The following is a 27,881-nucleotide window of genomic DNA, read 5'->3' as shown; positions in this document are numbered from 1 at the left end:
TTCTGAGTCAGCGCCCTCCTAAATAGGGTTGCCAATCTTCAGGTGTGGCCTGGAGATCTCCCAGAATTATAACTGATCTCCAGATGACAGGGAAAAGTTCCCCTTGGAGAAAATGGCGGCCTTGGAGTGTGGATTCTATGCCAAACCCTGCCTCTTCCCCCCAGGCCACTCCCAAATCTCCGAGAATTTCCCATCGAAGAAGAAGAAGAGTTGGTTTTTATACGCTGACTTTCTCTACCACTTAAGGCATAATCAAACCGGCTTGCAATCACCTTCCCTTCCCCTCTCACAGCAGACACCCTGTGAGGTAGGTGTGGCTGAGAGAGTGTGACTAGCCCAAGGTCACCCAGCTGGCTTTGTGTGTAGGAGTGGGGAAACAAATCCAGTTCACCAGATTAGCCTACGCTGCTCCTGTGGAGGAGTGGGGAATCAAACCCGGTTCTCCAGATCAGAGTCCACCGCTCAAGACCACCGCTCAAGACCACTACACCACACTGGCTCTCAATGGCAACCCTGCTCCTAAAAAGAAGAGGAACAGTTGGTTTTAATACCCTTCTTTTCTCTATCTTTAGGAGTCACAAAGAGGATTACAATCACCTTCCCTTCCCCTCCCCACAACAGACACTCTGAGAGGTAGGTGAGGCTGAGAGAGCTTGAAGAGAGAACTGTGACTAGCACAAGGTCACCCAGCGGGCTTCATGTGGAGGAGTGGGGAAACAAACCCGGTTCACCAGAATAGAGTATGCCATTCTTAACCACCACACCATGCTGGCTCTTGTGTAAATATTTTTGGATAATAACATTCAGCAAAACCTTTTCACAGGGTGACAAGTCTGGGAGCTCTGGCACAGGAACCTGTCTATAAAAGCTGCCTGCATTGAACAACAATGCAAAATAAGTCGCTAAAAGGCCTTCTTCAGTCATCCACAATTGCCAGCTCTATCCCCGCTCAGCGAGACTAGGCGAAACATCCAGCCACTTTTTAACTGAGCCTGCACTTTTTATTTCTTTGGGGAAATTTTTTTTGGCAACCTGCCAAAAAAGCAAAAAAAGAAGAAGCCCAACCAGCTTTAAATATGTATATATGTTCATTAAACATTCAAAAGGGGACAGCACCTCCTTTTCTTTGAAGAAAAAAAAAAGCAACCCAAAGTGAGAGAGTCTATGGGCAAAAACGCATGGTCGCTTTAGCCTCCTTTATTCCCTGTTTCAGCCAGGATTCAGCCAGGATCGAACGCATGCGTTTTCGCCGAACGTGCTTTCGATCCTGGCTGAATCCTGGCTGAAACAGGGAATAAAAAAGGCTAAAGCGACCATCCCCTTCTGGATGCACACCTTAACATGGTGAGGGGGTTTGTGTGTGTCAGGGAAGCTGAGAGCAATACCGTAAGGGGTCTAGACTCTATCAAGAGACTAAACTCCTAGCAGAGTCACTCAAGATGGAATGGTCACAGCTGAGACACCAGACGAAGATGCATCCACCCCCTTAAGGGATCAATGGCCACATCTGCAGAAGAGAACAGGCAGTTCCAATGGGGATGGGGGCAGAGGAATCCCTGAAGGTTAGCTACTGGGCAGCAGCAGTGGAAGGTGACACTGGTGGAGGATCTTTTGTAGACAACGGCAGTGCCACTACAGCTAACCCTGGTTAGTACTGCGCAGAAGAAGGCACTGGTAAACCACTTCTGACCAACCTTTACCTTGAAAACCCTATGATGAGACAATCCAAAATGAAAAAAGATATCGTGCTGGAAGATGGGACCCCCAGGTTGGATGGCACTCAATCTGCTACTGGGGTAGAGCTGAGGACAAGTATTAGTAGCACTGTTCTTAATGATGCGATTGGACTAAAGCCGAAAGGACATTCAGTGGTTGACATGAATAGATGCAAAAGGAAAGTCCGAAGCTGTTTGACGCATATAACAGGAACATGGAATGTGAAAAGCAGGAATCAGGGTAAGCTTAAAATTGTTAAACAAGAAATGGAACGTATGGACATTTCAGTCCTGGGAGTAAGTGAATTAAAGTGGACTGCATTAGGACATTTTCAATCAGAAAATTACAAAGTGTTTTATTCAGGGAATGACAAAAAGAGAAGAAACGGAGTTGCTTTAATAGTGAGGCAAGATGTAGCAAAGGCAGTCAGGAGCTTTAATACAAAGTCTGACTGAATAATATCAATCAGACTTCAGGGAAAGCCTATCAACCCCCTGACCCAATCTTTACAAAACTTGGGGGTTCTTGCAAGAAGGGTCCCCTCAAGCTACGCTGAAATTTTGGGACCTCTACCTCCAAAAATGCACCCCCCCTGGAGCCGCGGAAAGGCACGAATGGGTTTTTAATGGCTTTATTCGGCCGAATTTTTCCCCGAACTCGGAACTTGGCGCCGAATTCCACGGATCCGAATCGGGGGAGTTCGGACTTCGGCATTTGCCAAATCCGAGTTTTACCGAATTTTTTTTCCAACAGCCCTATATGCAGGAGATGAAGAAAGGCAGCTTACAATTGCCTGCCTCTGCGCTTAGCAACCCATCCAAGTACTAACCAGGGCTGAAACTGCTTAGCTTCTGAGATCTAATGAGATTAGGCTAGCCTGTACTTGCAGTGATTTTTTTTTGTCATCAAGTCACAGCTGACTTATGGTGACCCCGTAGGGTTTTCAAGGCAAGAGACGTTCAGAGGTGGTTAGCCATTGCTTTTCTCCATGTCACACCCCTGATATTCCTTGGAGGTCTCCCATCCAAATACTAGCCAAGGTCAGGGCTGAGGGTGTGTGACTGGCCCAAAGGTCACAGAGGTCACCCAGCAAGCTTCCATGGCATGAGTGGGGATTTGAATCTGGGTTCCTTACGTCCTAATTCGACATCTTTACCACTACACCACACTGGCTACAGAGGTGATAACTGATATATGGGTTGTATATTATTTTGAACATGTATTGATTATTGCTAATATTTTGATCCACTTTCTAAGTTCCTGAAACCATTGCTATTTGTGACTATAATGAAATTTCCATACAAATATCCTCTAAGCTTATATTTATGTAGAAAGGATTCAAGAGAGCAAATGTTTAAATATCTGACTTAACTGGGAAGTAAACATTTTTTCATGGTATGTGACTTCTTTGGAATCCCACAACAATGCTAAAAATGTTGGCTAAAACTTAAATGAACAAAACTATCATATACACAAGAAATCACTTCCATGCCGGGCTCACAATGCATCAGTATAAGATGGAAGCAAAGCGGCAGAATGCTGGAATGCTAAAATGGACTCTACCACTTCAGGTTACCACAAGACATAACACTTTTGAATGCTTCCACATTTAAGAACCTTGCATATATAAAATGAACTCTTCAAGGAGAAAGATTCTACGCTAAGCTGTGGCCTGCTGAGCTACTCTCCCATGGTAGAGAGTATGGTTTCACAAAGAGGTTTGAGCCTCAGCACTTCTGATTCTAAAAATTAAACACTGCACTAAAGAAGAAGAGTTGGTTTTTATGTGCCAACTTTCTCTACCTTTTAAGGAGAATCAAATTGGCTTACAATCTCCTTCCTCTCCCCACAACAGACACTTTGAGAGGAAGGTGGGGCTGAGAGAGTTCCGAGAGAACTGTGACTAGCTCAAGGTAACCCATCTGGCTTCATGTGTAGGATTGGGGAAACCAACCTGGTGCACCTGATTAGAGAAATGTTTTTACTGATAAAAGATAGCACAGAACAGACAAGCTTACAGTTAACAGTTTGGAATGTTTTGGAATATCAAGATTTGCTACAATCAATCTAGGTGGGAATGAGAAGATGTGTGATCTCAATTTATTTGCTCATGTTGCAATTATAATGAATTCTATCTTTTCTTCATAAGTGTTTTCTTTTAAAAGGAACTGGTTTACAGTGTTTGTTAATCATCACTACCCAGTAATAGGTATAATTTGTCCTTAAACAGGAATGTCACTATAAGCTTTGAAAGAGAAGATGCTTTACTCAGAGGTGCAATTTAAACAAAAGCGATGAGTGGTGACAACAGAAAGAAAGTAAAGATAGCTTGAGGAATGGCCCTATTTTACAAAGAACAATTTTATGTGATAACAAGTGAGTGACCTACAAGGACTTGGCGGAGCACATCATTTTACCCTCCTTCACTATTTCCTCTTTCCCTTCCCTGGCAGCCCCCATAGCCTCACCCCTTTTCCTACTTCTTTCTCCCTACTCCAACTCACCAGCTAACCTACCTTTATGTGACCCCCTGTCTTTAGCTTTCCCTCTGTCCCTCCCCCTGGCAGCCTCTACTTAGGAAAACTCTAGCCACATTGTGTGATGCTGGCTGAGCTAGGCCCAGCTGAACAGTGGGGAACATGCAAAGACTTGCGGGAGATACCTCACTTTTTCCTGTATCCCCTCCCCACACTATTTCCTCTTTCCTTGCTCCTGGCAGCCCCCATATTCTCAGCTTTCCCTGCTTCCTTCTCTTCTGCCCACTCACCAACCAACCTACCTTTTGTCTGCTCCCCATCTTCAGCTATATTTATTATTTCATTTATATTCTGCCTTTTTCCACAATGGGAGAAAGCAGCTTACATCATTTTCCTCTCCTCAATTTTGCCCTCACAACAACCCTGCAAGGTAGCTTAGGCAGAGAGCGTATGACTGACCAAAAGTCACCCAGTGAACTTCCACAGAGTTGGGATTCAAACCTGTGTCTCCTAGATCCTAGTCTGAAACTCTAACCACTACACTACATTGGCTTTCATAGGGTGTCCACTGTTGAACAGTACCAAACAGTCAGGCCTGGGTGAGTCATGCAAGTCTGGTGGTAGCAAGTTGCCCAGTGGCTGCTGTTAAGTCTGGCTGCAACAAGTCCACTCTCAAAGGCTGAAACTGCCCTTGAAAGGGCCCTAACCCCACCTGCCTTTTAATGACAGTAACCAAGTCTTGAAGGCTGGCAGTACTATTGTGGTTGCCTAGCAACGGCCACTGAGGGCATTTGTTTATAAAAGCTGCAGGCGCTTCTTTTATCGTTGGGGGTTAACTCTCTTCTTTTCTTTTTTCTTTTTTAGATTTCAGATTTTTCTGCAAGCCTGGGGTTTTTGTCACATTTGTAGAAAGATCTGTCGTGTCTATCTATGGCCCCAGTCTTTGGATTTAAGTATACATAGGTTTGGCCATGGTGAGAATAAGATATATTGATGATGACCAATCAGAATGTGATTTAGGAACTATACTTCTTCAATAATATGATGAAGTGAAGCAGCCATTGGTCTACCTTAGTTAGGGTTGCCAGCTCCAGGTTGGGAAATACCTGGAGATTTTTGAGGTGGAGCCTGAGGAAGGTTGGGGTTGTGGGAGGGGGGGGTCTTCAGTGGGGTATAATGCCATAGAGTTGACCTTCCAAAGTGGCCATTTTCTCCAGGAGAACTAATTTCTGTCGCCTGGAGATCAGTTGTAATAGCGGGATATCTCCAGCTACCACCTGGAGGTTCAACCCTAAAAAACGGCACACTTGCTCTTGAGAATAATGTTACTACTATGAAAAAATCAACATAGACCCTATTGAATGCCTCAATTGTAATGAATTCATATGATTCACGTAATTCATTACAATTGAGACATTCAATAGGGTCTATGTTGATTTTTTCATAGTAGTAACATTATTCTCAAGAGCAAGTGTGGTGTTTTTTAAGGTTGAATATCATTCTATTCCAGCACTACTCTTGTATTTTTTTGTAGATAATCCAATATTACCACCTGGAGGTTGGCAACCCTAACCTTAGTTGAAAATTATTGCCAAGGATGAAAAAAAATCCCATCTACCATGCAAAACTAGGGGCTTGCAATGGTTTGAGCACTGGGGGGAAAAAAGTTAAGACCACATTTAGGAGGACATGTGTTTATAGTGCTTGCCTTGCCATGGCTGCCTGCCTTCAGCAGTGTATTTACATGGTGCTTTAGGGTATTCAAAAGTCTCCACAAACACTATCTTAATATGACGGTGAAATGCAGTGCAGTATTGTTATCCCCAGATTAACTTCCCTGCCTAGGAAGGTCTTCGACAGGAAAGGGGCCCTTCTCCAGTGGCCTGCGCTGCGTGAAGGTGACGTCACCAGCAGGGAGCCTGGCCTTTGCTGCTGCAGTCCTGAAAATGTGGTCCAATCAGAGGCTCGTTTGAGTACATCCTCCTCTTGGTCTTTAGGAAAGGATGCAAAACACTGATTTAAAAACATTTCTGTCAGAGGGTCTCGTGCCAGGGAATTAAGCTTGTGTATTTGGCTACAGGGTTCGGTTGGGACAAACGTTTTTGTGCCGCTGATGGTTTTGATTGGTTTCATTAATGTGAAACACTGAATCCCTAATAAATGCATAGCACAACAAATGTTTTTCATTAACACAATATTTTAATTGTACTAAAGACCTTCATAACTTTTTTTATTGGGGGAGGTGTTGTTTACAAGGTTGCTTTCCCCCATATTTTGGAAATAGTGGACAGTATTATATTGGCTTGTGTAAGTGACAAGGGAAATCTTTTTTTTTAATAAATCTGTACAAGCCTAGCAACAGCCTTTGGGCTGGGGAGGGCGGGGTAAAAACGTACTAAAATGAACAAATAAATAAGCTTGAGACATTTGTTTCATTTACACTTACTAATCACTATTCTTAGTCACACCCATCAAGTTGCAACCCCAGCAAGGGGCTCTCAAGGCAAGTGATTAAGTGGATTAAGTGGATTAACCTCCAGGTACTAGCTGGAGATTTCTTGCTATTACAACTGATCTCCAGCTGATAGAGATCAGTTCACCTGGAAAAAATGGCCGCTTTGGCAATTGGACTCTATGGCACTGAAGTCCCTCCCCTCCCAAACCCCACCCTCCCCAGGCTATGCCCCAAAAATCTCCAGTTATTTCCTAACCCAGAGCTGGCAACCCTAGGCTATACCCTGCCACCTTCCCTTCCAATATATTTAAAAGAACATATATATTGCAGGCTCTATTAAATATTTAAGGGGGACTCATATTCCATCATTATCTGGGAGTTCTGGGCTGGATCCAAATATTACGTGAATGGAAGGCCAATTAATTCTGCTTGTGCAAGAAGGGAGATATTTGCTGGAGCTTCCTTTGTGTTACAGCCCCTGTGCCCCCATCCCAGGCTGTTCATAAGGCCCCCCCAAACTGCTTTTTGAAAGGCAGGGGTGATTTCCCCATGAGGGTCCATTATGATTTGTTTAAAAAAGAGGGGGGGGGATGAGATGTTCAGAGAATAAATTAGAATTCTTATCACAACTTGGAATAAGGTTAGATATGAACGCAAGATATTTTTTTCTGCCATGCCTGCTTTCTTTAATAAAAATTTTTAAATTGTAGTCTCTGTTGGAGAATTCAGATGCATGGAAAAGAAATGGCTTTAATAAGACAGACCTTATCATAGACAGAAGGGGTGTGCAATAGTTTTTCAGATAATGGGAGCTGTTAGACCCTACCTCCAACGCTTATGTTTCAAGTTTTTCAAACAGAACATTTTTAAAATGTGTTGATAAGGAATGATCATGAGAACAGGAAGTTGGCTCCATTCAAAAGACTTTTATTAGTTAAGGAAGTTCTGTCCCCAATTTATGATATCTCAGCGCAGGAAGAAAAGCAAGAGAAAGAATTCAGAGCTGAAAACTCACAGGATCAAGGAATGCAGAGAGTTAATAGCAAAGGCTATGCAGAAAAGTATCTTATCTGCATCTTTTCCTTACAAAGGAGCCTTAGGCAAGCCACTCTCTCTCAGCCCCCCCCCCCCAATAAATAACTAAACAAATATAGGGACAGTAATTCAGGCCTACCTTGCAAGGTTGTTGCAAGGATGTATTCACATGGAATACTGAAGGCACTATAAAAACATTAAGTATTATTAATAAGTGTTCCCTAATACATGCTGTGGTCAGACCACTGTGATAATAATTACATTTGAAGTGAAGGTGTTGGAAAATTTCAAGTTCTTAGAAGGAAGTAATAGCAACTATGCCCACTTGCTCCTTTCACCAATAAGGATATGTTTGGGTTTTACTCAACAAGAATAAAGGAGGCAGTAAGTGCAAAATGATGAAGAGATTTTAAACTTTCATGCCCTGACTTGCTTTTATTGGCTGTGTTTTATTGGCATGCTTTTATTGACTTGGTCAATAAAAGTCTTTATTAGTTATTTTATTGATTTGTTTTTTTGTGGTTCTTATTGTCCTGTTTGCTTCATTTTGTTTTACTATTTTAATTGTGAGCTGCCTCGAACAGGTTTGGAAAGGAGGCATACACCTCTTTGAAATAAACGGATAAAGTTGTAATCAATTAAGTATTTATTGTCCAACTCATTCATTTGGTGAGAATAATGATAAGATTAAGATATTTTATGAATGCTGCAAGCAATTTATAAATTATGATATTTAATTAAAATATCTCCTGCCAGGAACTAGCTGGAGATCTCTCGCTATTACAACTGATCTCCAGCCGATAGAGATCAGTTCCCCTGGAGAAAATGGCCACTTTGGCAATTGGACTCTATAGCATTGAAGTCCCTCCCCTCCCCAAACCCTGCCCTCCTCAGGCTCCACCCCAAAAATCTCCAGGTATTTCCCAACCCAGAGTTGGCAACCCTAGCCAGCAGCCATTAGCAGCACCTGGGAGTGGGGGGGGGGGGCAACAAGTCAGCCAAGCCAGGATGCTTGTTAAGACAGGGCTTAAAAGCAGCAGACAGGGGGATCTCTGGGGAAAGCTGATGGAGTAGTCAGGGGAACTTGCAAGCCATAAGACAGGAAGGGAGTTGTCAACTACTTCCTTGCTCTGTATGCCTGAAGGCCTGAATAAACAACTGGCTGAACTGACTGGAGAGTCCTGCGTGTGCTTGGGGGAATGGGATCCATGGACTCAAGCCCCTTACCCAGATGGCTATGGGCTGCCCAGGAGACACCCAGTCCTGCCAAAGAGGTATAAAGTGATTGAGACCAGAGATGCTGTGAGTGGAAAGGGGTGCTCAATCCTCACCCTACTTACTTTTTCCCAACTCTCCATCATGGTAAGCCACTTTTGCTTGCCAGTGCACATTTTAAAACTGGGGGGAGTGGACTGCTTGGGGGGCAGTAATATAGATCGGGGAAATGGAAAGGGGAAAAGCTGCCCCCCTGCATCTTTCCCACTCTTGCTTGCCCCTGCAAAACTGTTTTTTTTCCCCATACAAAAAAAAAAAAATCGCTTCAGGGCTTCAATAAGTGCATTTGTGCATAATCAGTTGTGCACTTCAATACCTTCCTAGAGAATTAATTGATTGAAAAGGTTGCATGCTTATTGAAGCCAACTGTTAAATCAGAGCAGATTATGTTGAAACAGGTCTGTTGCAAGCCAGGTTTTTGAACAACAAAGCCTGAATTGTTTCTCAAGTGACTCATTTGTTGATAACCAAATATTGTTTATGAAATAATGTACCAATTCTCAGTGAAGAAGTGCAATTTTGCCTTGGAGCATATACCAGGTTCAGCTGTGCTGTGACTCCTCACCCTCTTCCCATACTTTTGATTGCCTGCAAGTATGTTTAGGGTACCCACAGGTTCATTATCAGGCATGGATTGGGTGGACATGCTGGTTATATGAACTCCATGGGAGGCTATACAGATGGCTGTTATGATATGTCTGATTGTGGTAGCTATTTTCAGAGCCACAAGAACAGTATAGATATTGATGGACACATATGTCCTGTAGAGAGGGGCCCGTTCACACAGTTGGTGAGGAACCATGCAGGCTTGGTAAGGATTTGAACCTGAGAGCTGGTTTAGGGCTGATGTATATGCATCAGTCGATGACTGTAACATTATGTGTTGCTAATTCACAGTGTTGCTGTCATGTGTGAATACGTTATCACACCTGTAACACCACAACTAGGAAGTTCACATCACCCAATGATGACTCCATAGAAAAGTGCTGGGTTTGGTGTAATATATACATTCTGAGAGTCACCAAGTGTAGAATAATCAAGTAGTGTGGCTGTATAAGTCCGTGGGCATATCTATACTCACATTCTATGGAAGCTCTTATATTATCAAGTGGTTTGAAAATGGCAGGAGGTTGGAATACTCTACTCTGGTTTCCAGTTGATTCTAAGGTGTTTTGGTCCTTTCACCCATCTTGGATGATCTACACTTTGAGCATCTCCTCCTTGGGTCCAAAAATAAAATTGTTGGAAAATCTTAAATTAAGCGAATTCTATGAAATTAATTCTATGGAAGTTTTTTACTTTTTTTGGGGGGGGGGAGAAACTTTGAGAGATCACCGTATCCGTGGATATGATCCCATTAATGTAAGTAGAGATTACACCAGGCTAAGGTTTCATTGAATGGCTCTTTCGGTATCAGAGTTTGAAGCAATGGATGGGATCCAGGCGAATGTTTCTGTGAGAACAAGGACTTCTGCATTCAGAAAGTGCCACTTTCCTGCCTCCTGCTTCTGCAGCAGCTGAAAATGCTCCCCCAAACCCTGTTTCTCAGGAACAGGATTTCAGGGGGGCATTTGGGCTGCTGCAGGAGGGGAAAGGCATCAAGCTCCATTGGCCTTCCACTTGCAGAAATGTTAGTTTGGATCCAAGCCATTGGAAGAAAAAATTATCTCATTTAATCTCAGAAGCAAGTACCGCAGGCTCTTCCACTAGAACCACTTGTGTCGCTAGCAGTAAAGTCACTATGATGGTAAAAAGGGTCTAGATATTCATTTTAGTTTCTCAGTCAATTTCTAGCTGTGCTTAAGGCAATAGACATGTCAGAACTTGTACATGATGGCATGGTATATCCCAATCCCGTCAGATCTCGGAAGCTAAGCAGCGCCAGTACTTGGAAAGGAAACCTCCAAGGAAGACTGCAGAGGAAGGCAATGTCAAACCACCTCTGCTTAATCACATGCCTTGAAAGACCCTTGCTGGGGTTGTCATAAGTCGGCTACGACTTGACAACACTTTTCACACCCACACACATACACCCACACCCACACCCACCCATACCCACACACGGGGTATTCACATAGTCAAAGGGAACTGTATACTTTAAAATGATCAATAATGATAATTTCTTACAGGATTGAGCCCACCAGAATAGTTTTGCATATATATATTTAGTATTTGTAAGGCACAGAGAATAATTGAAATCAGGGAGTTCCCTCCTCAACAGAATGGAACCAACCTTTTTACCCTCTTCAAAATACAATAGGCATTGAGAATTTCCAAGCTTCCCAGCTGTAATTACTGTCATAGATACAGAATGTCCTGAATTGTTTTTCAGGTCACCCTTTAATTTTTCTAGCTCCCCAGTTGCATCAGACCAAATTCTTCTCCATTGTGTCCTTGGCAGTTCAGGGTGGTATATATAGACTTACTGGAAGGTAGAGCTAGCATTAATGAGAAACAAAATCAGTCCTTGGCTGGTTGAGTTTTTATTCCATGATGGGCATAGCTGGGGGCTTGTTTAGATCAGTCATCAAACGGATCAGACATGGACGAAGACTGAAGATTTTCTATCAGTGATTATATTGCTTATAGGTTGTTGTGAGGATAACTTTTGGAGGAGTGGAGAATAATGCAAGCCACCTGGAGTCCTCTTTGGGGAGAAAGACTGGGTATAAATGTATGAATATGTAGGTAGGTAGGTAGGTAGGTAAGCTTGCTGGGGGTAAAATGTAGACAACTGGGGAAGGCAATCGCAAACCACCCCTCAAACAGTCTTCCTAGTAAACGTTGTGATGTGACGTCACCCCATGGGTCAGTAATGACCCGGTGCTTGCACAGGGGACTACCTTTATCTTTAAATAAATAAAGGATGGATCCCACAATCTGTCAGTAGAAGGCACTGGTGCTTGTTGATCTCTCAGGCTTTCCTCTCTCCTCCTGCAGCCACTTCTGACTCCAAGAAAGTTTATTCCCAAAGTCATGGGACTGCATGGAGTAATAGCCACATGACTTGGGAGGCTGCACAGGAAAGGGGGAAGGAGGTGAAACTGTTCCCTTTTCCCTCTTTTGTATATTGTCTTTCTCCTTTTCTATTTTTCCCTTTGTATTTTTCCTTCTTCTACTTTTGCTTTTCCTCTTCATCTTTCTCCTTCTCTTAAAACAATCTTAAACAAACAAAGATATAGTGGTGGTCACTAGTGTGACCCACCTTAGGTTGGGTCAGGACCCCCCTCCCTCCGGACCAACAGTCTAATGGGTATCAATAGTCTCCAGCATGCCTATTTCCAGGGCTAGGAGTCCAGCTGTCTGTAACATAATATGCTCCCCATCTGGCAGAGGACTACACACATACAACCCCCCCACTTTTCATTTTTTTGCTATGACAGCAGGAAATGAACAAAGAAAGCCCCAAATATAGTGAGGTTTCTAATGTCAAACAGTTTGATTCAATATATTCTACAGTATAGAATTGGACCCAATATATTTCCAGTGGCTACATTTAAATTATAACAAAGAAAGACAGGCACTAGCGCAATCATATTCTCAAGTTTTTTTTAATAAGACAGTTAATGTCTTTTTATATGAACAATTTTTCCTAAGAACTGTCAAAAGCAGACACAGCATCACATTTAGGAAATTCAAGATGTTAGCAGTCTGCTCGAATATTATGAATGCAGACTTTTAAAGATCTTTCTTTGATGCCAAAGTTGTAACTTTGAATTTTTCATATATTTATCTGGAGCTTCTTCTAACAACCTATTTATGAAGCAAAATCTAGATGCTTATTTGCTATCCACTCTCCTCTAATTCAAAAACAGGTTTGTGGGAAATGCATTTCTAATGGTGATATTTGCTCTGAAAATAGCACATCAATACAGCCAAATAAATTTGGGATTTCTTTTAGTTTAGATAAAGATAACTAAGGGTGGGGATATATTAGAAGTTTAGCAACTTATGAATAGTACATAGAAAGGGGATCGAGCGCACTTTTCCCTCTCTCATAATACTAGAACTTGGGGTCATTCATAGTGCAATGTTAAGTCTGACTTCAAATTACTTAGAAAGGGGTAACTTGACTTAGTTTATGAAATTGCTGGACAATAGATCTAGGACAGACAAAACAAATACCTCTTTCTATAATGCATAATTAAACAGAGGCTAGATGGCCATCTGTCAGCAATACTGATTCTATGACCTTTGGCAGATCACGAGAGGGAGGGCATCTTGGCCATCTTCTGGGCATGGTGTAGGGGTCACTGGGTGTGTGTGTGTGGGGTAGTTGTGAATTTCCTACATTGTGCAGAGGGTTGGACTAGACGACCCTGGTGGTCCCTTCCAACTCTATGATTCTGAACTATGCCACAACAAGTACTGGTATCCACTAACATAGGTGGCTTTAAAAGAAGCCTAAAGAAATGTAAGGAGGGTTGCTGCATCAACACCTATCATCATAGCAAAATGGAATCTCCTTGTTCATAGGCAGTCTACCTCAGAATATCAGTTTCTGAAGGGCAAACATGGGAAGGGTACCATATTCAGTTAATTTATTTCCTTTAAATATTTATAAACCTGGAGTTGATAACGCAGTAACATTAATACATCCTAAAGCCATTAAATATAAAAACCCATCCAATCAGCCATCAATAGCATTTTTTTATGTCTAAGCAGTTCCCCTTGAAAGTCAAACACTCCTTCGGTAAACCATTCTTTCTTTCTTCCCCCGTTCTTAGACCAAGGTCTTGAACAAGAAAACCATAAAACATAGATAAGACCCATCTCTAAAAACACCTCCCTTCGACTCTTCCCTGCAGCCTCCAAAAAACAAGCAACAAAATAAGTACACTGACTGTGAGAGTCCTCTAAGAGGAACTGAATCTTTTGCTCTAAAGTTGCTCGAGAAAACCCCGCCCTCCCCAGTATCCACTCCCATTTGTTAAAACACCTTCTGTAAACCAAAAGCCCTTCTAACTAGTTCAGCCTTACATCACTTCTGAACTTGCAGAAGGGTCTTAAATGTAAAGGGATCATCTGTAGTTTGCCGGAAGACTGTTCACGATATCTGAACAGCTCCCACAAAAGCCATGAACAGGCAGTCACGGCTTGTACTCTTGGAGGTACCAGGCTAGCCACAGAAAACTGGGCTAGATGGAATTTTGGTGCCAGCAGGGATTCCTCTCTTACATTTTTAAATGACTGAAAATAATAAGCCCCATTTCGAACATTTGGATTGTTTCAATAGGCCGATTTGACTGTTGCTGCTGCGCATTGCCCTTTTTGTTATTTTCTTTGCTCAAACTGTTTGTGGGCCTTACCAGCACACACTGCTGTTTAATCTGATGGCTCCTGATGATCATCACGATTTTGTTGAGCATTCATGATACTGGGGAGAGGCTGTGGCTCAGTGGTAGAGCATCTACTTGGCATACAGAAGGTCCCAGGTTCAAACCCTGGCACCTCCAGTTAAAGGGACTAGGCGAGTAGGTGATGTGAAAGACCTCTGCCTGAGACCTGGGAGAGCCGCTGCCGGTCTGAGTAGACCACACTGACTTTGATGGACCAAGGGTCTGATTCAATATAAGGCAGCTTCATGTGTTCACTGTTGTTTTGGTCATATTGTCTTGCCATTGTTGACAAAACTCACATGGTGGGCAAATCCAATAGGTCAGCGTAGGCATACAAAGCCAAGGGTAGCGATAGCACAGAAGGACAACATTTCCAAGAAGAACAATATGGAAACAAGATGAGCGTATTTGTATCTAGTGTCAAAAATTACAAAAAAACAGAACGCTCTTCTTGTTCACGAAAATGAATGCAAAACAATGTATTTCCCCCATCGGCCCTAATTTCTAGCTTCTCTGTCTAACTATTTAGATAATAATTTCTTTAACAGCAGGAATTAAAAGTGGTTTTGCTTTAACACTACAGTTTTATACACATTTAAACTGAGTCCAACATGCCAGGGCTACTGGCTGGCATCCAGAAAACCACTTAGACTCATGTCTGTGAGCTCATGGAACTAGTTGTGCAATTATTTGGAATCTGGCTATCCTCTTTGAATACACAATCTGTGTACCAAGTTTGTATTGCATATAGAGGCATTCCTGGGGGGCTGCCTTACTGGAATCTTCTTTTCCCGGAATAGGAATTTTGTCTTATTTGGGATAAATTTTGATGGCTGAAGCTACTGGAGCAGGGTTTGAATAACTCTGTTTTATACTTATATTTTAATTAGGATTTTATGGCTGCAACCCTAAGGCCACTTTCCTGGGGTAAACCCCATTGAATAACCTGAGACACCTATGAGTAGACCGGCTTCAGCTATTGCTCCTTCCATATTATCATGTATCATTCTTGTAACCTGAAAATTCAGAATGGGTTGTGCAAGAAATGGAAGCATATCTCTACACGTGAAAGTGAGCCTTACTGATTTCAACAGAACCTTTTTTTTTATAAAAAATAAAATAATTGCTTAGTTGATTGGGTTAAGCAATTGCATAGGAACTGCTTAAGCAAGCTACGTCCGAATCTCATCATTGAACACATGTGTTTCTAGATAAAATGAATCCAATTTTGTTTTTAAAATACCACAGGCTTCACTTGACTTGTGAAAAACCTGAGCTGAGTGAAAAACTACTCCAAAATCCCTCTGATGTTAGTGGACATTTTGAAAGTCTTGTGTAATTGCCAACAGTCAGTATTAGAAAGCCATCCAAACTCCCTAATTACCAGGTGTTTCCATCCTGTTATATGGTTTCAATTGCTTTGCCTACAGTTGTCATTTCTCAGATGGCAACTCATTTTCGTTGGCATCTGTTTCCGTCTCATGTCTCCATCTGGGTAAAACAATGAGCTATGTCCAGCATAAACAGACTTGCCCAAATGAATAACTGGCAAAACTCTATTTAACAAACCTATACACAGAAGAAACCAACATAAACTAATAAAACAACTCCACTGAGGCTACAGAATCTACAGTTTACCAATAGCTTCAAAATAACGTAGTTTTGCTTTGCTGGGTGGTCATGCCTATTTCTGTTAAGGAATCTTTTCCTTCAAGTAATAGTTAAATCAGAATTTTAAAAGTATCTGAATAGTTTCTGTTGGAGGCATCTGTTTCTTTAAATACATATAATTTTGTCAAATTATAAATTCTTAAGCTTTCAGCAGCCCTATGTATTGGAAGCTTTATGGACACCTTAGAGACCAGCATAAACCTGACCACATAAGCTCAAGGGCTGCTGCAAAAACAGGGGTTGTAAATAAGAAAATAACAAGTCAATCCAAAACAGAATTACACTTGTCTCAGTCTACTGAAGTCAATAAGTTTAGAAAGGTGTAACTCACTTTACATTGTGGAGAACACAATTACCAGGTGAACACACCATGCTTAGCCTATATGCGAGTTGAGTCTTGGATCAGCGTATTTCATCTTTACTATGAGCTGCTCGACTAACAGCACATTCCTGACTTCTGAGGACGAAAGTCCTCAGGAGGCCCGGAAGGGGCTGCCCTGGCACTGGGGCCTCCCGAGCCTATGTCCAGGCTACTTATGCTGCCGTAAGTGGCCCCAACGTCAGCAGGGAGGCTCAGACACCACTCTCCCAGTGTTGCTGTGGCAGCGCTACCCTGGAACACCAGCTTGGTTTTCCGCCAGCATCCCACCGGCATTCCAGGGGGTGTCCCGGGGGGCGTTTCCAGCACATGCCTGAAGGCAGCTGCTCCTTCTCCCCTTTCGGCCCTGGACACTGGTGCCGAGAATGGCGGTGCTGCACCTGCTATTTTGCAGCCTTTTGCCGGCTTTTTGTGTGTGTAAAAACGGGGCTTTTCACCCCATAGAGAATAGCAAGGCTGTGCAGGTGCAGCCTCACTATTCTCTATAGGGTGAAAAGCCCCATTTTTACAAAAAAACCAAAAAACAGCAAAAGGCTTTTAAAAATCTTTTGGCGGCTGTGAAACAGCTTTAGAGGCGCAGCGGCGGAGCCTCAGCCACGCTGTCCCCAGGCACCGAAAGGTGAGGAATGCACTGTAAAATACCAAGCTGGGCAGCTTTTGGTTGTATTTATTTAGGCTACTTAATGTTATTTTTGATGGCTGATCGATCATTTTATGGTAATGGTTTTTAATGATTTTACTGCATTTGTTTGTACTTTGTGACCTGGTCCAGGCAAGACTCTGGTTAGGCAGCATAAAATTTTATAAATAAATAAAATAATATTGAGCAACATGCTAAATGCTTCACTAAAACGGTCAAATACTGAATAGCGTTGGAGGGAAGGTGGCATGGTGTAGCCCGATCTTGTCAGATCTCAGAAGCTAAGCAGAGTTGGTACTTGGATGGGAGACCACCAAGGAAGACTGCAAAGGAAGGCAATGGCAAAGCACCTCTGCTTCTCACTTGCCTTGAAAGCCCCTTGCTGGGGTCGCCATAAGTCGGTTGCAATTTGATAGCATGTACGTACATAAATAGCACTGAATATCAGCAATCAAATACCGCCAAATGTAAAATATTGAAATCAAATCATTAAGTCAAATATAAAATATTGAAATATGTTGAATATTTGAATATGCCGAGGATATCCCCTAAAAGGAATTTCATAAAGTGAAATTGGAGAAGAATGTTCTGGAGTAAATCCATTGGGCTGAATGTTCCATGCAAGGTATCCTTCCTTTTTGATACTTATTCCACAGAGAGGTTCAATGATATATCCAAGCTGTTCCCACTATGCAGCTCTAACACCTCTATGATGTGGCAGGTCGATTTGTGGTTAGGCCTTTCCATCAGGAAGGAGTGGCTTGCTGTCATGGTGAATTTCCACCCAACATTCAGCGGAGATGCAACACTTAGGAAAATATCAGTTTGCACATATTCCGTTAGAGACTCTTGAAGCATTAGCTTGCATGATTTATGTCACCTGCGCAGAATAGCCCTTCAGCTCTGTCAGAATCCATACTTTACTACTTGTCTCAGTAGAACTTGAAAAATTCCCTTACCTGTTGCCTTTTCAGGATTATTACACATGAAACATTGCCAAGCCCCCGCTTCCTCGCTGTAACCAAATAAATCAAAGAACCTCACTTCTTCCAGCTGTATCTGTACATGCTCCAGATCCTAGGCAAGCAACAAAACAAGACTAAACAAAAACACCAGGATCTGACATGACTGATAAGCAATTTATTGGCTGCAACATTAAAATAAGGTTGAACGCTTCTTAGGCATGCAGTGCAATCCCTAAGCAGACTTAACTCTTCGAAATCCATTGACTTCAATGGATTCAGAAGGGCCTAATTCTGTTTAGGATTACACTGATGGAAACTGAAAGTGAAAATTTATAAGCACAGTTCCAGAGGGTTCTTAACTTTGCACGATCATTCTTCTGTGGCTTGTATCCTACAATATCCACAAGAGCAGGGTTTCCCTTGGCTCCCCTGTGCACCGAGCACCCCAAATTCTGCTGTGGGGGAGTCAGGGGACCCTGAACACCACAGGACAAAAGGCAGAGTCTGTAGTGGGAACAGGAGATCAATGGAAATCCCTTCCCAAAGAAAGTGTCCTTTCATCATCAGAAACAAGGGTCTAAACCTGCTTGCTGTTTTGTTTAATACCACATTAGTCAAACACATTTTTAGTAACTGAAACCAAAGGAATATAAATGAAGCTTTCTTGTACTGACCTTACTTTACTACTAGACCAGTCTAATCCATTCTGACTGGAAGTGGCTCTCCAAGGTATCTGAGAGATTACCAGCACTGCTACATGCAATCCTTCATGTTGGAAGCGCCAGGCCTTTGGTATGGAAATAATCTCTGCTTCCAGTGAACTATGCCCCCCTCAGTACTTTGTGTTCAGAAAGAGAGATGCTTGCTGGGAACTCATGCCCACTTTATTACCGCTTAACAGTTCTATAACATTTCTTTTACCGTGCAACTTTCTTTCTAATCCTTATCTAATGCAGCTTTACATAGTTCTATCAAACACACAATTAATAATATTTAAGGCAAGGGGCTAGAAGCATTATTATCCAATTAATTCACGTATAAGAGGAAATTTGAACGGTAACCTGTGTGGTTTAGTTCTGAATGGCTTCCTTTGAAAGAGAACTGCTCTACAAGTGAACTAGCGGGAAACTCTATGGGAATAATTTTAAATTAGAAAGTCTCTTTATAGTGGAGAACTGAATGACTCTCAAAATGAGGGTTGCCAACCTCCAGGTAGCACCTGGAGATTTCCTGTTATTACAGCTGTCTCCAGGTGACCAAGATCAGTTTCCCTGGAGAAAATGGCTGCTTTGGAAGGTGGACCCTTCCCAAACCCCACCCTCCCCAGTATCCACTCCCAAAATCTCCAGGTATTTCCCAACCCAGACCTGGCAAACCTACTGTGTTGACAACTAAACCTGCTATAATGAAATTCATTGTACTACTTCCAGACTTCAGAGCAGCCATGATCTTGTTTTCTGGGTTTTTTCATCGAGGTGACAAACATGTTCTAAAACCTGATCGGAATAATTAAAATAGAGACTAACAGTAAAGAAATTCTAGATAATTTAGAACAGTTCCCCCCACCCCCAGTGTTGTACCCTTGGACACCAGGATGGCCACCAATGACTTTTACTGGTAATCACTTGCTTCTTCCCCACATTGTCACCTTGCTAAACCAAAGAGCCAATCCTGGCTTTCTTCCAAGTCATTGGAGCAGGGGGTGCTTTAGAAAACCCCTGGAGGCATGATTTTGGGGAGCACCCCTTTGGAAGTGTTGCCCCCATCATAGCAGAATGTGTGAGTTCAAATATCCCAACATTTTATTACTCCCCCCCCCGATGGCAGCCATTTTGTGACTCGTTTTACCTGCCCTGGCTGCCATTCTGTGGTTGGCGACCACTACCCTTTTTCAGAATTCCAAAGGTGCCCACAGGCTCAACTAGTTTGGAAACCCTGATTTAGAGAAAGACCTCGAAGACTGCAGTGCACAGTAACAAAAATGGAATGGCCACGATCTCTTCCACAAGGCATCTGTCTACAGTTTTTCCCGATTTAGCATAAGAAAAAGGTAGTTAGATAGACTTTGTAAACATGTAAAAGTACACAAGAGTAATTCTTCGCTGCGGTGTGACAGCACAAGCAAACACAATGGATTTTACAACGGGCTGTTAGGTAGGCTGCTGTGTTCATTTGTTTTTTCCCCCAAAATATAACTTAACCTATGTCCTTTGATAAATATCTGAGAAGCAATTGACCGGAAATCTGTGAGGAAACAAACACATCTGGAAACATTTTACTTCCTAGCAAATTTGAACAATGTTGTAAAAATATTTTCCGTGGCACGAATATGCTGGAGATCACAAAATGACATTGCTTGCAAATGGATTTTACAAAGAAATGGACCCCTGCGCACCAAATCTGCAGTCTATTACAATTATGCAAATTATAAACCCTTCCACTGAAGTCACCAGGGCCTATTCACTTTTTAAGACAACTTGCTGACTTATCACAGTTACCTCATATTTACATAAGTGGAGGAAACAACAGAATTTAGCAATTTAAAAAATGAACACCTGTGTAAGAGGCAGCCCCTTCCTAGGCTGGTTAGGCCTTCCTTGCTAAAGTATTCTTTGCAGCAGGCATAAAATCCTTGTGGATTTGAAAGGGTTCTGATTCGATTCTATGTAAGTACAAGCACACCTCATTTTATTGCGTTTGGCTTTATTGTGCTTGCTTGCAGATATTGTGTCTTTATACAAATGGAAGGTTTGGGGCAACCCTGCATCGAGCCATCTATTGGTGCCATTTTTCCAACAGCATGTGCTCACTTCGTGTGTCTCACATTTTTAGCAAAAACTATTTTTTAAATTAAGGTATGTACATTTTTTTAGACATAATGCTATTGCACTACAGTAATCTATCTTTTATATGCACTGGGAAACAAAAAAAATCACGTGACTCGCTTTATTGCAATATTTGCTTTATTGCTGTGGTCTGGAACCAAACCCACAGTATTTGCAAGGTATGCCTATACTATGTTCCTTGTTGGCTTGCTATTCTGGTCTCTCTAGTGCAGCCACCGTCAGTCAGAGTAGATACATGAACACATGATGCTGCCTTATACTGAATCACACCCTTGGTCGATCAAAGTCAGTATTGTCTACTCCGGTTAATTCATGCCATCATATTCCCTATTACTATGTATGGGTGTGAGAGCTGGACAATGAAGAAAGCTGATAGGCAGAAAGTAGATTCCTTTGAAATGTGGTGTTGGAGGAGAGTGTTACGGATACCCTGGACTGCCAAAAAAACAAATCAGTGGGTTTTAGATCAACTCAAGCCTGAATTGACCCTAGAAGCTAAAATGACAAAACTGAAGCTTTGGACATATTATGAGAAGACAAGAGTCACTGGAAAAGACAATCATGTTAGGAAAAGTTGAAGGCAGCCGGAAAAGAGGAAGGCCCAACAAGAGATGGATTGACTCTATAAAGGAAGCCATGGCCCTCAATTTGCAAGATCTGAGCAAGGCTGTTAACGATAGGACACTTTGGAGGACGTTAATTCATAGGGTAGCCATGAGTCGGAAACAACTTGACGGCACTTAACACACACACACATTATCTACTCAGACAGCCAGTGGTTCTCCAGGGTCTCTGGCAGAGGACTTTCACATCACCTACTCGCCTAGTCCCTTTAACTGGAGATGCCAGGGATTGAACCTGGGACCTTTTGCATGCCAAGCAGATGCTCCACAAACTGAGCCACTGCCCCTCTTGAAAGATCAATGATTTTACTCATGGCCAAACTACACAGTATATTTTTTATTGAGTTGTGTCTAGGTTCCCATGCTGCATGTGCTGCTCCAAACTGGGGCAAATTACTCCCTCTGAGGCCTTTGGCTTAGGAAAACAGTGCCGGGGGAGCCCCTCCTCCTCCCGTGGCATGGTCCCAAATTGAATCAGTCCCCTGCAGACTTGTAAAACAATGGCTATGTGGCTACAAGGGAAGCGAGTTGGGGTGACCTTGAACCTGACTTGTTAAAAAACAAGAGCCAGGGTGGTGTCGTGATTAAGAGCGGTGGACTCTAATATGGAGAACCGAGTTTGATTCCCCACGCCTCCACATGAGCGGCGGACTCTAATCTGGTGAAATGGGTTGGTTTCCCCATGCCTACACATAAGCCAGCTGGGTGACCTTGGGCTGGTCACAGCTCTCTCAGAACTCTCTCAGCCCCACCTACCTCACAAGGTGTCTGTTGTGGGGAGAGGAAGGAAAGGAGATTGTTAGCTGGTTTGATTCTCCTAAAAAGACATACAAAAACCAACTCTTCTTTTTTAAAAATATATAAAGTTGCCACAAGCTTAGCAAGATTGGGGACTGCTGAGACAGTCAATAGGACCAGGGTTAAGTGTTAAGTCCGGGACCTTTGTCTTGTCCATGCCATTTTCGGTGTTGTTCTCACTGTCTTGTCCTCACACTAATCTTTGCAAGGTTGCCACACACACACACACACATATATATATATATTTATATATTTATTTATTTATTTTCAGACTTATAACTTGCCCTCCCCAGCAAGCCGGCTCAGGTCAGGTAACACCATTTAAAAACATAAAAACATTCAATACATATAATCATTAATAAAAGCAAATGATAAGACTTTAAAACCCCCAACATGATGGCGCACTGATTCCCAACTATACTGTAAGCACCACACAGGTGGCACCCCTTCAGTCCACATTCTGCACACTCAGAGGAATCTCACTTTGCCATCCCTTGCTTGTCCTAAATTGCAGAAGACGCCCCTGCAGTGCGGTACAGAACAAAAAGGTAGCTGGCTTCGGCAGGGCCAAGACTGGAATCTATTTATTTATATATTTCGTTACAGTATCTGTGGGCTGCTTTTCTCCCCAGCAGGACCCAAAGTGGTTCACAGACAGGTACCAACATCTGAATCAACAAATTATACAGTTAAGAAACAAAACAAACAGATCTTGAGCTGGCCTTGTGTGATGAGGCTGCCTAACATGGGTCCCAGTCTAAGAGCTCTCTGGTTCTTGCCCAAGGCCTCGTGCCTCTGATCTTACCCAAGCTTCAACTACCCGCCAGAAGAGGAAGGAAAACTTAGTCTAGATGGAACTCAGCTGCTTCTTTTTCACTGTCCCCCCCAACGAGAGAGACAGTATAGTGTAGCGATTAGATGTGGGTGGGGATGTCGAATGGTATGGTATATCTGATAGGAAGAAAGTAGATTCCTTTGAAATGTGGTGTTGGAGAAGAGTGTTACAGATACCGTGGACTGCCAGTGGATCAAATCAAGCCTGAACTGGCTCTAGAAGCTAAAATGACTAAACTGAGGCTGTCATACTTTGGTCACATTATGAGAAGACAAGAGTCGCTGGAAAAGACAATCACACTAGGAAACGTTGAAGGCAGCAGGGAAAGAGGAAGACCCAACAAGAGATGGATTGACTCTATAAAGGAAGCCACAGCCCTTAATTTGCAAGACCTGAGCAAGACTGTTAAAGATAAGACATTTTGGAGGACATTGATTCATAGGGTCACCATGAGTTGGAGGTGACTTGACAGCACTTAACACACACATGGTATAGCCTGATCTCTTCAGCTCTTGGAAGCTAAGCAGGGCCGGAACGTGGAAGGGAGACCACCAAGGAAGACTCTGCAGAGGACGGCAATGGCACACCACCTCTGCTTAACCACTTGCCTTGAAAGCCCCTTGCTGGGGTCATCATCAGTCGGTTGCAACTCGCTGGGACATATACACATAGGATGGGGGAAACCCAGGTTCACATCTTTTCTCTGTCATGGAAACTGTCTGGGTGACCTTAGGCCAGTCACGCTCTCTCAGCCTAACCTACCTCGCAGGGTTGTTGTGAGGATACAATGGTGGAGGGAACGATGTAAGCTGCTTTGGGTCCCCGTTGGGGAGAAAGTCAAGGTATAAATGAAGTAAAGAAATAAATTAAAAACAGGCTAGGATAGAACTGGTGGAGCGGCAATCCTTTCCAACTGCACTCCCAACAATCTCTTGCCCAAAGTGAAATGCAATAAACTGCTATTTTAACAGCTCCATGTGCATTTTGAACTGTTCAGCAAAGACTGGAATGGGTCCAGGCAGCAGGAACTATGCCAAGGAACTGATAGACAGAATGGATAAGGTCTTCCTTACCTCCTGAGTAGTTGTGACAAATGTTTAAAAATGCTATTTCAGTTGGCTAGGGAAAAGTGAAGCTCCCCGCCCTCCCCAAAATTAGAACCCCAACAAAGACTGGTTTCCATGTTCAGACTGTCAGGCATTCTGAATTTTTCAAATGATATAAAACATCTGGTTGTCTCTAAAGAAATGTAGCAAAGAAGTGTAATTGACATATTTTATTATGATAGAATGGGCCAGTTGTAAATTAAAGAAAAAACAGATTTATTAAATCACCACCAGCAAGGGAAAACTCGTTTCCTTGCTGTTTATCCATCTGCCCCTTTTTATGGTCAGGATTTTTTTTTATTAGAGATCGTTCCCCATTAAAATTTTGCCTAAGCTACATGTCCAGCTGTAGAGTAACATGCTTCTACTGAAACCAATAGAGTAAGACTGATTTATGTCATACATCTGGCAGTCTGCCTGATTATGTAGATTTGCTGCCAAAGACAGCTACATGGACTAGTAAGGTGTTTCTGTACCAGCACTCGGTGTCGTCCCCCCCCCCATTTTGTTTCACTAGGAGGAGAAGCAAGCGTGATGTAGTGGTTAAGGTGTCAGACTACGACCTGGGAGACCCAGGTTCAAATCACCACTCACACCATGAATACTTGCTGGGTGGCCTTGGGCCAGTCACACACTCTGAGCCCTGACCCTGGCTAGTATTTGGATGGGAGACCTCCAAGGAATACCAGGGTTGTGACGCGGGGGCAGGCAACGGCAAACCACCTCCAAACTGTGACTTGGCAGCAGGAACCAAAAAAGGAGGAGGAGAAGTAAGTGGCTTCTGGGAGCAGAAATGACGTGGCATTGGAGAAACTTCAACTTTAACACTGGCAAGCAAACAGCACCCGTAAGGTTGCCAACTAGAATGAGAATAAAATGCCCTGCCCCTTTAATAGAGGTTTAATATGTGGAAATAGGTGGTTTGACCGTTTTCATGGCCTAAAGTTAGATCGCGTCACCTGATAATTGTTCTCAGATCAAACTGATATTAAAGAGACTGCTAGTGGGACCAGTTTAAAAGCTGGCAGCCCTCTAACGCATGTCATGTGGCTTGCATGAGTTGGGTGTCCTGTCAGGCATCAGAGCAAGCTGCAAACAGATGCTGAACAGACGACACAGCCAGATTCATACACACGTGCATCTGACGCAGTTTCAAACTCCGCAACGATCATTGCACAAATGCTCATTAGAAACTTGTACGGGAATTGGCTCCTCTCACCGCACCCAAAGTTTCTTTGGGCCTTTTTATTAACATAAGTCACTTCCGCCCAGGCCTGGTTATTAACGGTGCAAAAAGTAAATTGGTTAAGCCCCTGTTCTTGCACTTAAGCTAGCAGAGGACCCTTATAATCAAGGAGATAAAGGTTACAGTAGTTACTTGGAAGAAAGTCCCAGTAAAATCCATGGGATTTTTGTGCAGCTCACTGTGATTGCACCTAGTCTGCTAGTTGCCTTGAGTGCATGACAGTGGCTTTTCTCCTCATAACCCTGAGGATTATGGGCTGGGTCCAGCACAGTACCGGGATGAAAACTTCAGCCCACCGAGTGTGACTTTCTCAGCTCCTTCTTCCCGTAGGTCCCCAAAATACCCCCTGAAATCCTGCTCCTGGGGGAGAGGGGACCCCCAACAACAGGATTCGGAGGACCATTGTGCCCATGGAAACAGAGCACTCAGTTCAACCTTGTAATTGGTACCATTTCACATCTATGTACAACAGCATAATGTAGAGTCTGGTATAGTTTGGCTTTCTATAGGTCTAGGCAAGGATTCCCCAATGTGGCGCCCGCCAGTACTTCCCATGGCACCCAGGAAGCTTTTCAGAAAGTGTGCTGGGCCATTGTAAGGCAGGGCTTGTTTTGGGTCATCCTCATTCAAATGAACGGGTTTTCCACTAGAGACTGAGAAGGATTGGTAAACACTTGGGCTTTCCATAGTCAGTATGTTGTTCCATTAGCCCCTCAGGTTTTCTTTTGTCCCAGGAAGTGTGAGGAGGGAGGTATTCACCTGAGCTCTGCCTCCTGAGGCAGCCATTTTGGGTTTGGCTCCACCTCCTGTGGCAGCCATTGTGTGGCGTCGGTCACCACCCCCTCTTAAAACTCCAGACAGACATCAGTTCCCCTGGAGAAAATGGCCACTTGGGAAGGTGGACTCTATGGCATAAAACCCCATTGAAATACCTCCTCTATCCAAACCCTGCCCTCCTCAGGATTCGGCCCCCAAATCTCCAGGTATTTTCCAATCCGGAGCTGGCGACCCTACCTCTGATACTGGAATGAGCCCAGCTGCAAGAAAAGGAGCTGTGGGGAGACAGGCAGGGAGCCTAGGGAGGGTCAGCACTCCTAGGGTTGCCAGGTCCCTCCTTGCCACTGGTGGATTTTGGGGGTGGAGCCTGAGGAGGGCGGGGTTTGGGGAGGAGAGGGACTTCAATGCCATAGAGTCCAATTGCCAAAGTGGCCATTTTCTCTAGGTGAACTGATCTCTATCGGCTGGAGACCCCATAAAGACCTCTAAAGGTGTCAAACAGGGCTGCATATTAGCCCCTACACTGTTCAATTTTTACATCAACGATATAATTAAATGTTTTCAAGTTCCTGATCTACATCCACCAACCTTGGCTCAATGCCCAATCCCTATACTGCTTTATGCAGACGATGTGGTCCTCCTTTCCAGAACCCCGATAGGACTTAGGCGAGCGCTAAGGAAACTGGCCACTTATTGTGCCAGGGAACTCCTCGAGATAAATTACCAAAAGACCAAGGTCATGGTCTTTGGTAAGCGTCCCAAAGTTAGAACCTGGAAAACAAATGACCAGCAAATTGAACAGGTTACTAAGTTTAAGTATTTAGGATTGATTATCCAATCATCTGGATCTAGGAGTGCCCACTGCAAGCATGCGGCCGAGCAGAGCCAAAGATCCGGCAACTCCATACTTAAATTTCACCGATCCAAGGGTGGGCAATTTATACCAGCTGCTTTGAAACTATTCACTGCAAAGACCTTGGCCCAACTTATGTATGGCTCGCTCCTAGGGATACCTGAAACATGCATACCCTCCTTAGAGAGGGTTCAATCTAAATTTTTAAGGACCATTCTCCAGCTTCCCCGATGTGTTTCTAATTCTATGCTTCGCTTGAAAACAGGGATGCTTAGAGGGGAGGATAGGATCTGCATGGCATCCATTACAAAGTGGCTCAAACTTAACAAAAACTCTCAGGGATTGTCGTCATTGATATTACACGACAAGTTTCAGTCGTCATGGCTTGCAAGTGTCCAAAATAAATTAGCACATCTAGGTTTTTCTACCTACTCTATATTAGAGCTAAGCTTAGATCAGGCTATAACATCAGTTAAACAGAGAGTTAAGGACATTGGACGACAATTAGACTTGACTAGAACACCATCCTTTATTGCCTCAGCCACAACTAGATACCTGATGGCACCAGCCACATATTTGCTTTCCCTTGAAGCAAATAGACATAGAAGAGCATTCACACTTGCCAGATGCTCAACATTGCCCTCAGCCTTACTAGGTAAAAAGGTAAAGGTCCCCTGTGCAAGTACCAGGTCATTCTTGACCCATGGGGTGACATCACATCCTGACATTTCCAAGGCAGACTTTGTTTGCGGGGGAAACTTTGTGCCGGCACTGGAGAGCCCTGACTTTTGTGTGTGTGCGTGTGTGCGCGCATGCGGGCGGGCGCTCTCTCTATTCCTCAGTCT

General features: G+C 43.2%; 1 protein-coding gene across 1 annotated transcript in view; it reads right to left on the bottom strand.

Moving 5' to 3' along the window:
* VEPH1 (ventricular zone expressed PH domain containing 1) overlaps window positions 1–27,881 on the bottom strand; it is a 144,849-nt gene that overhangs the window by 4,584 nt on the left and 112,384 nt on the right. The window contains exon 11 of the mRNA XM_056850194.1: window positions 17,947–18,064. Coding sequence (XP_056706172.1) covers window positions 17,947–18,064 — 118 coding nt within the window. The remainder of the gene's footprint in view (window positions 1–17,946; window positions 18,065–27,881) is intronic.

The sequence above is a fragment of the Euleptes europaea genome, chromosome 5, assembly GCF_029931775.1.
Source record: "Euleptes europaea isolate rEulEur1 chromosome 5, rEulEur1.hap1, whole genome shotgun sequence".
Classification (NCBI taxonomy): Eukaryota; Metazoa; Chordata; class Lepidosauria; order Squamata; family Sphaerodactylidae; genus Euleptes; species Euleptes europaea.
The sequence above is the reverse complement of the archived record's forward strand: the minus strand, read 5'-3'. Positions and strand labels throughout refer to the sequence as shown.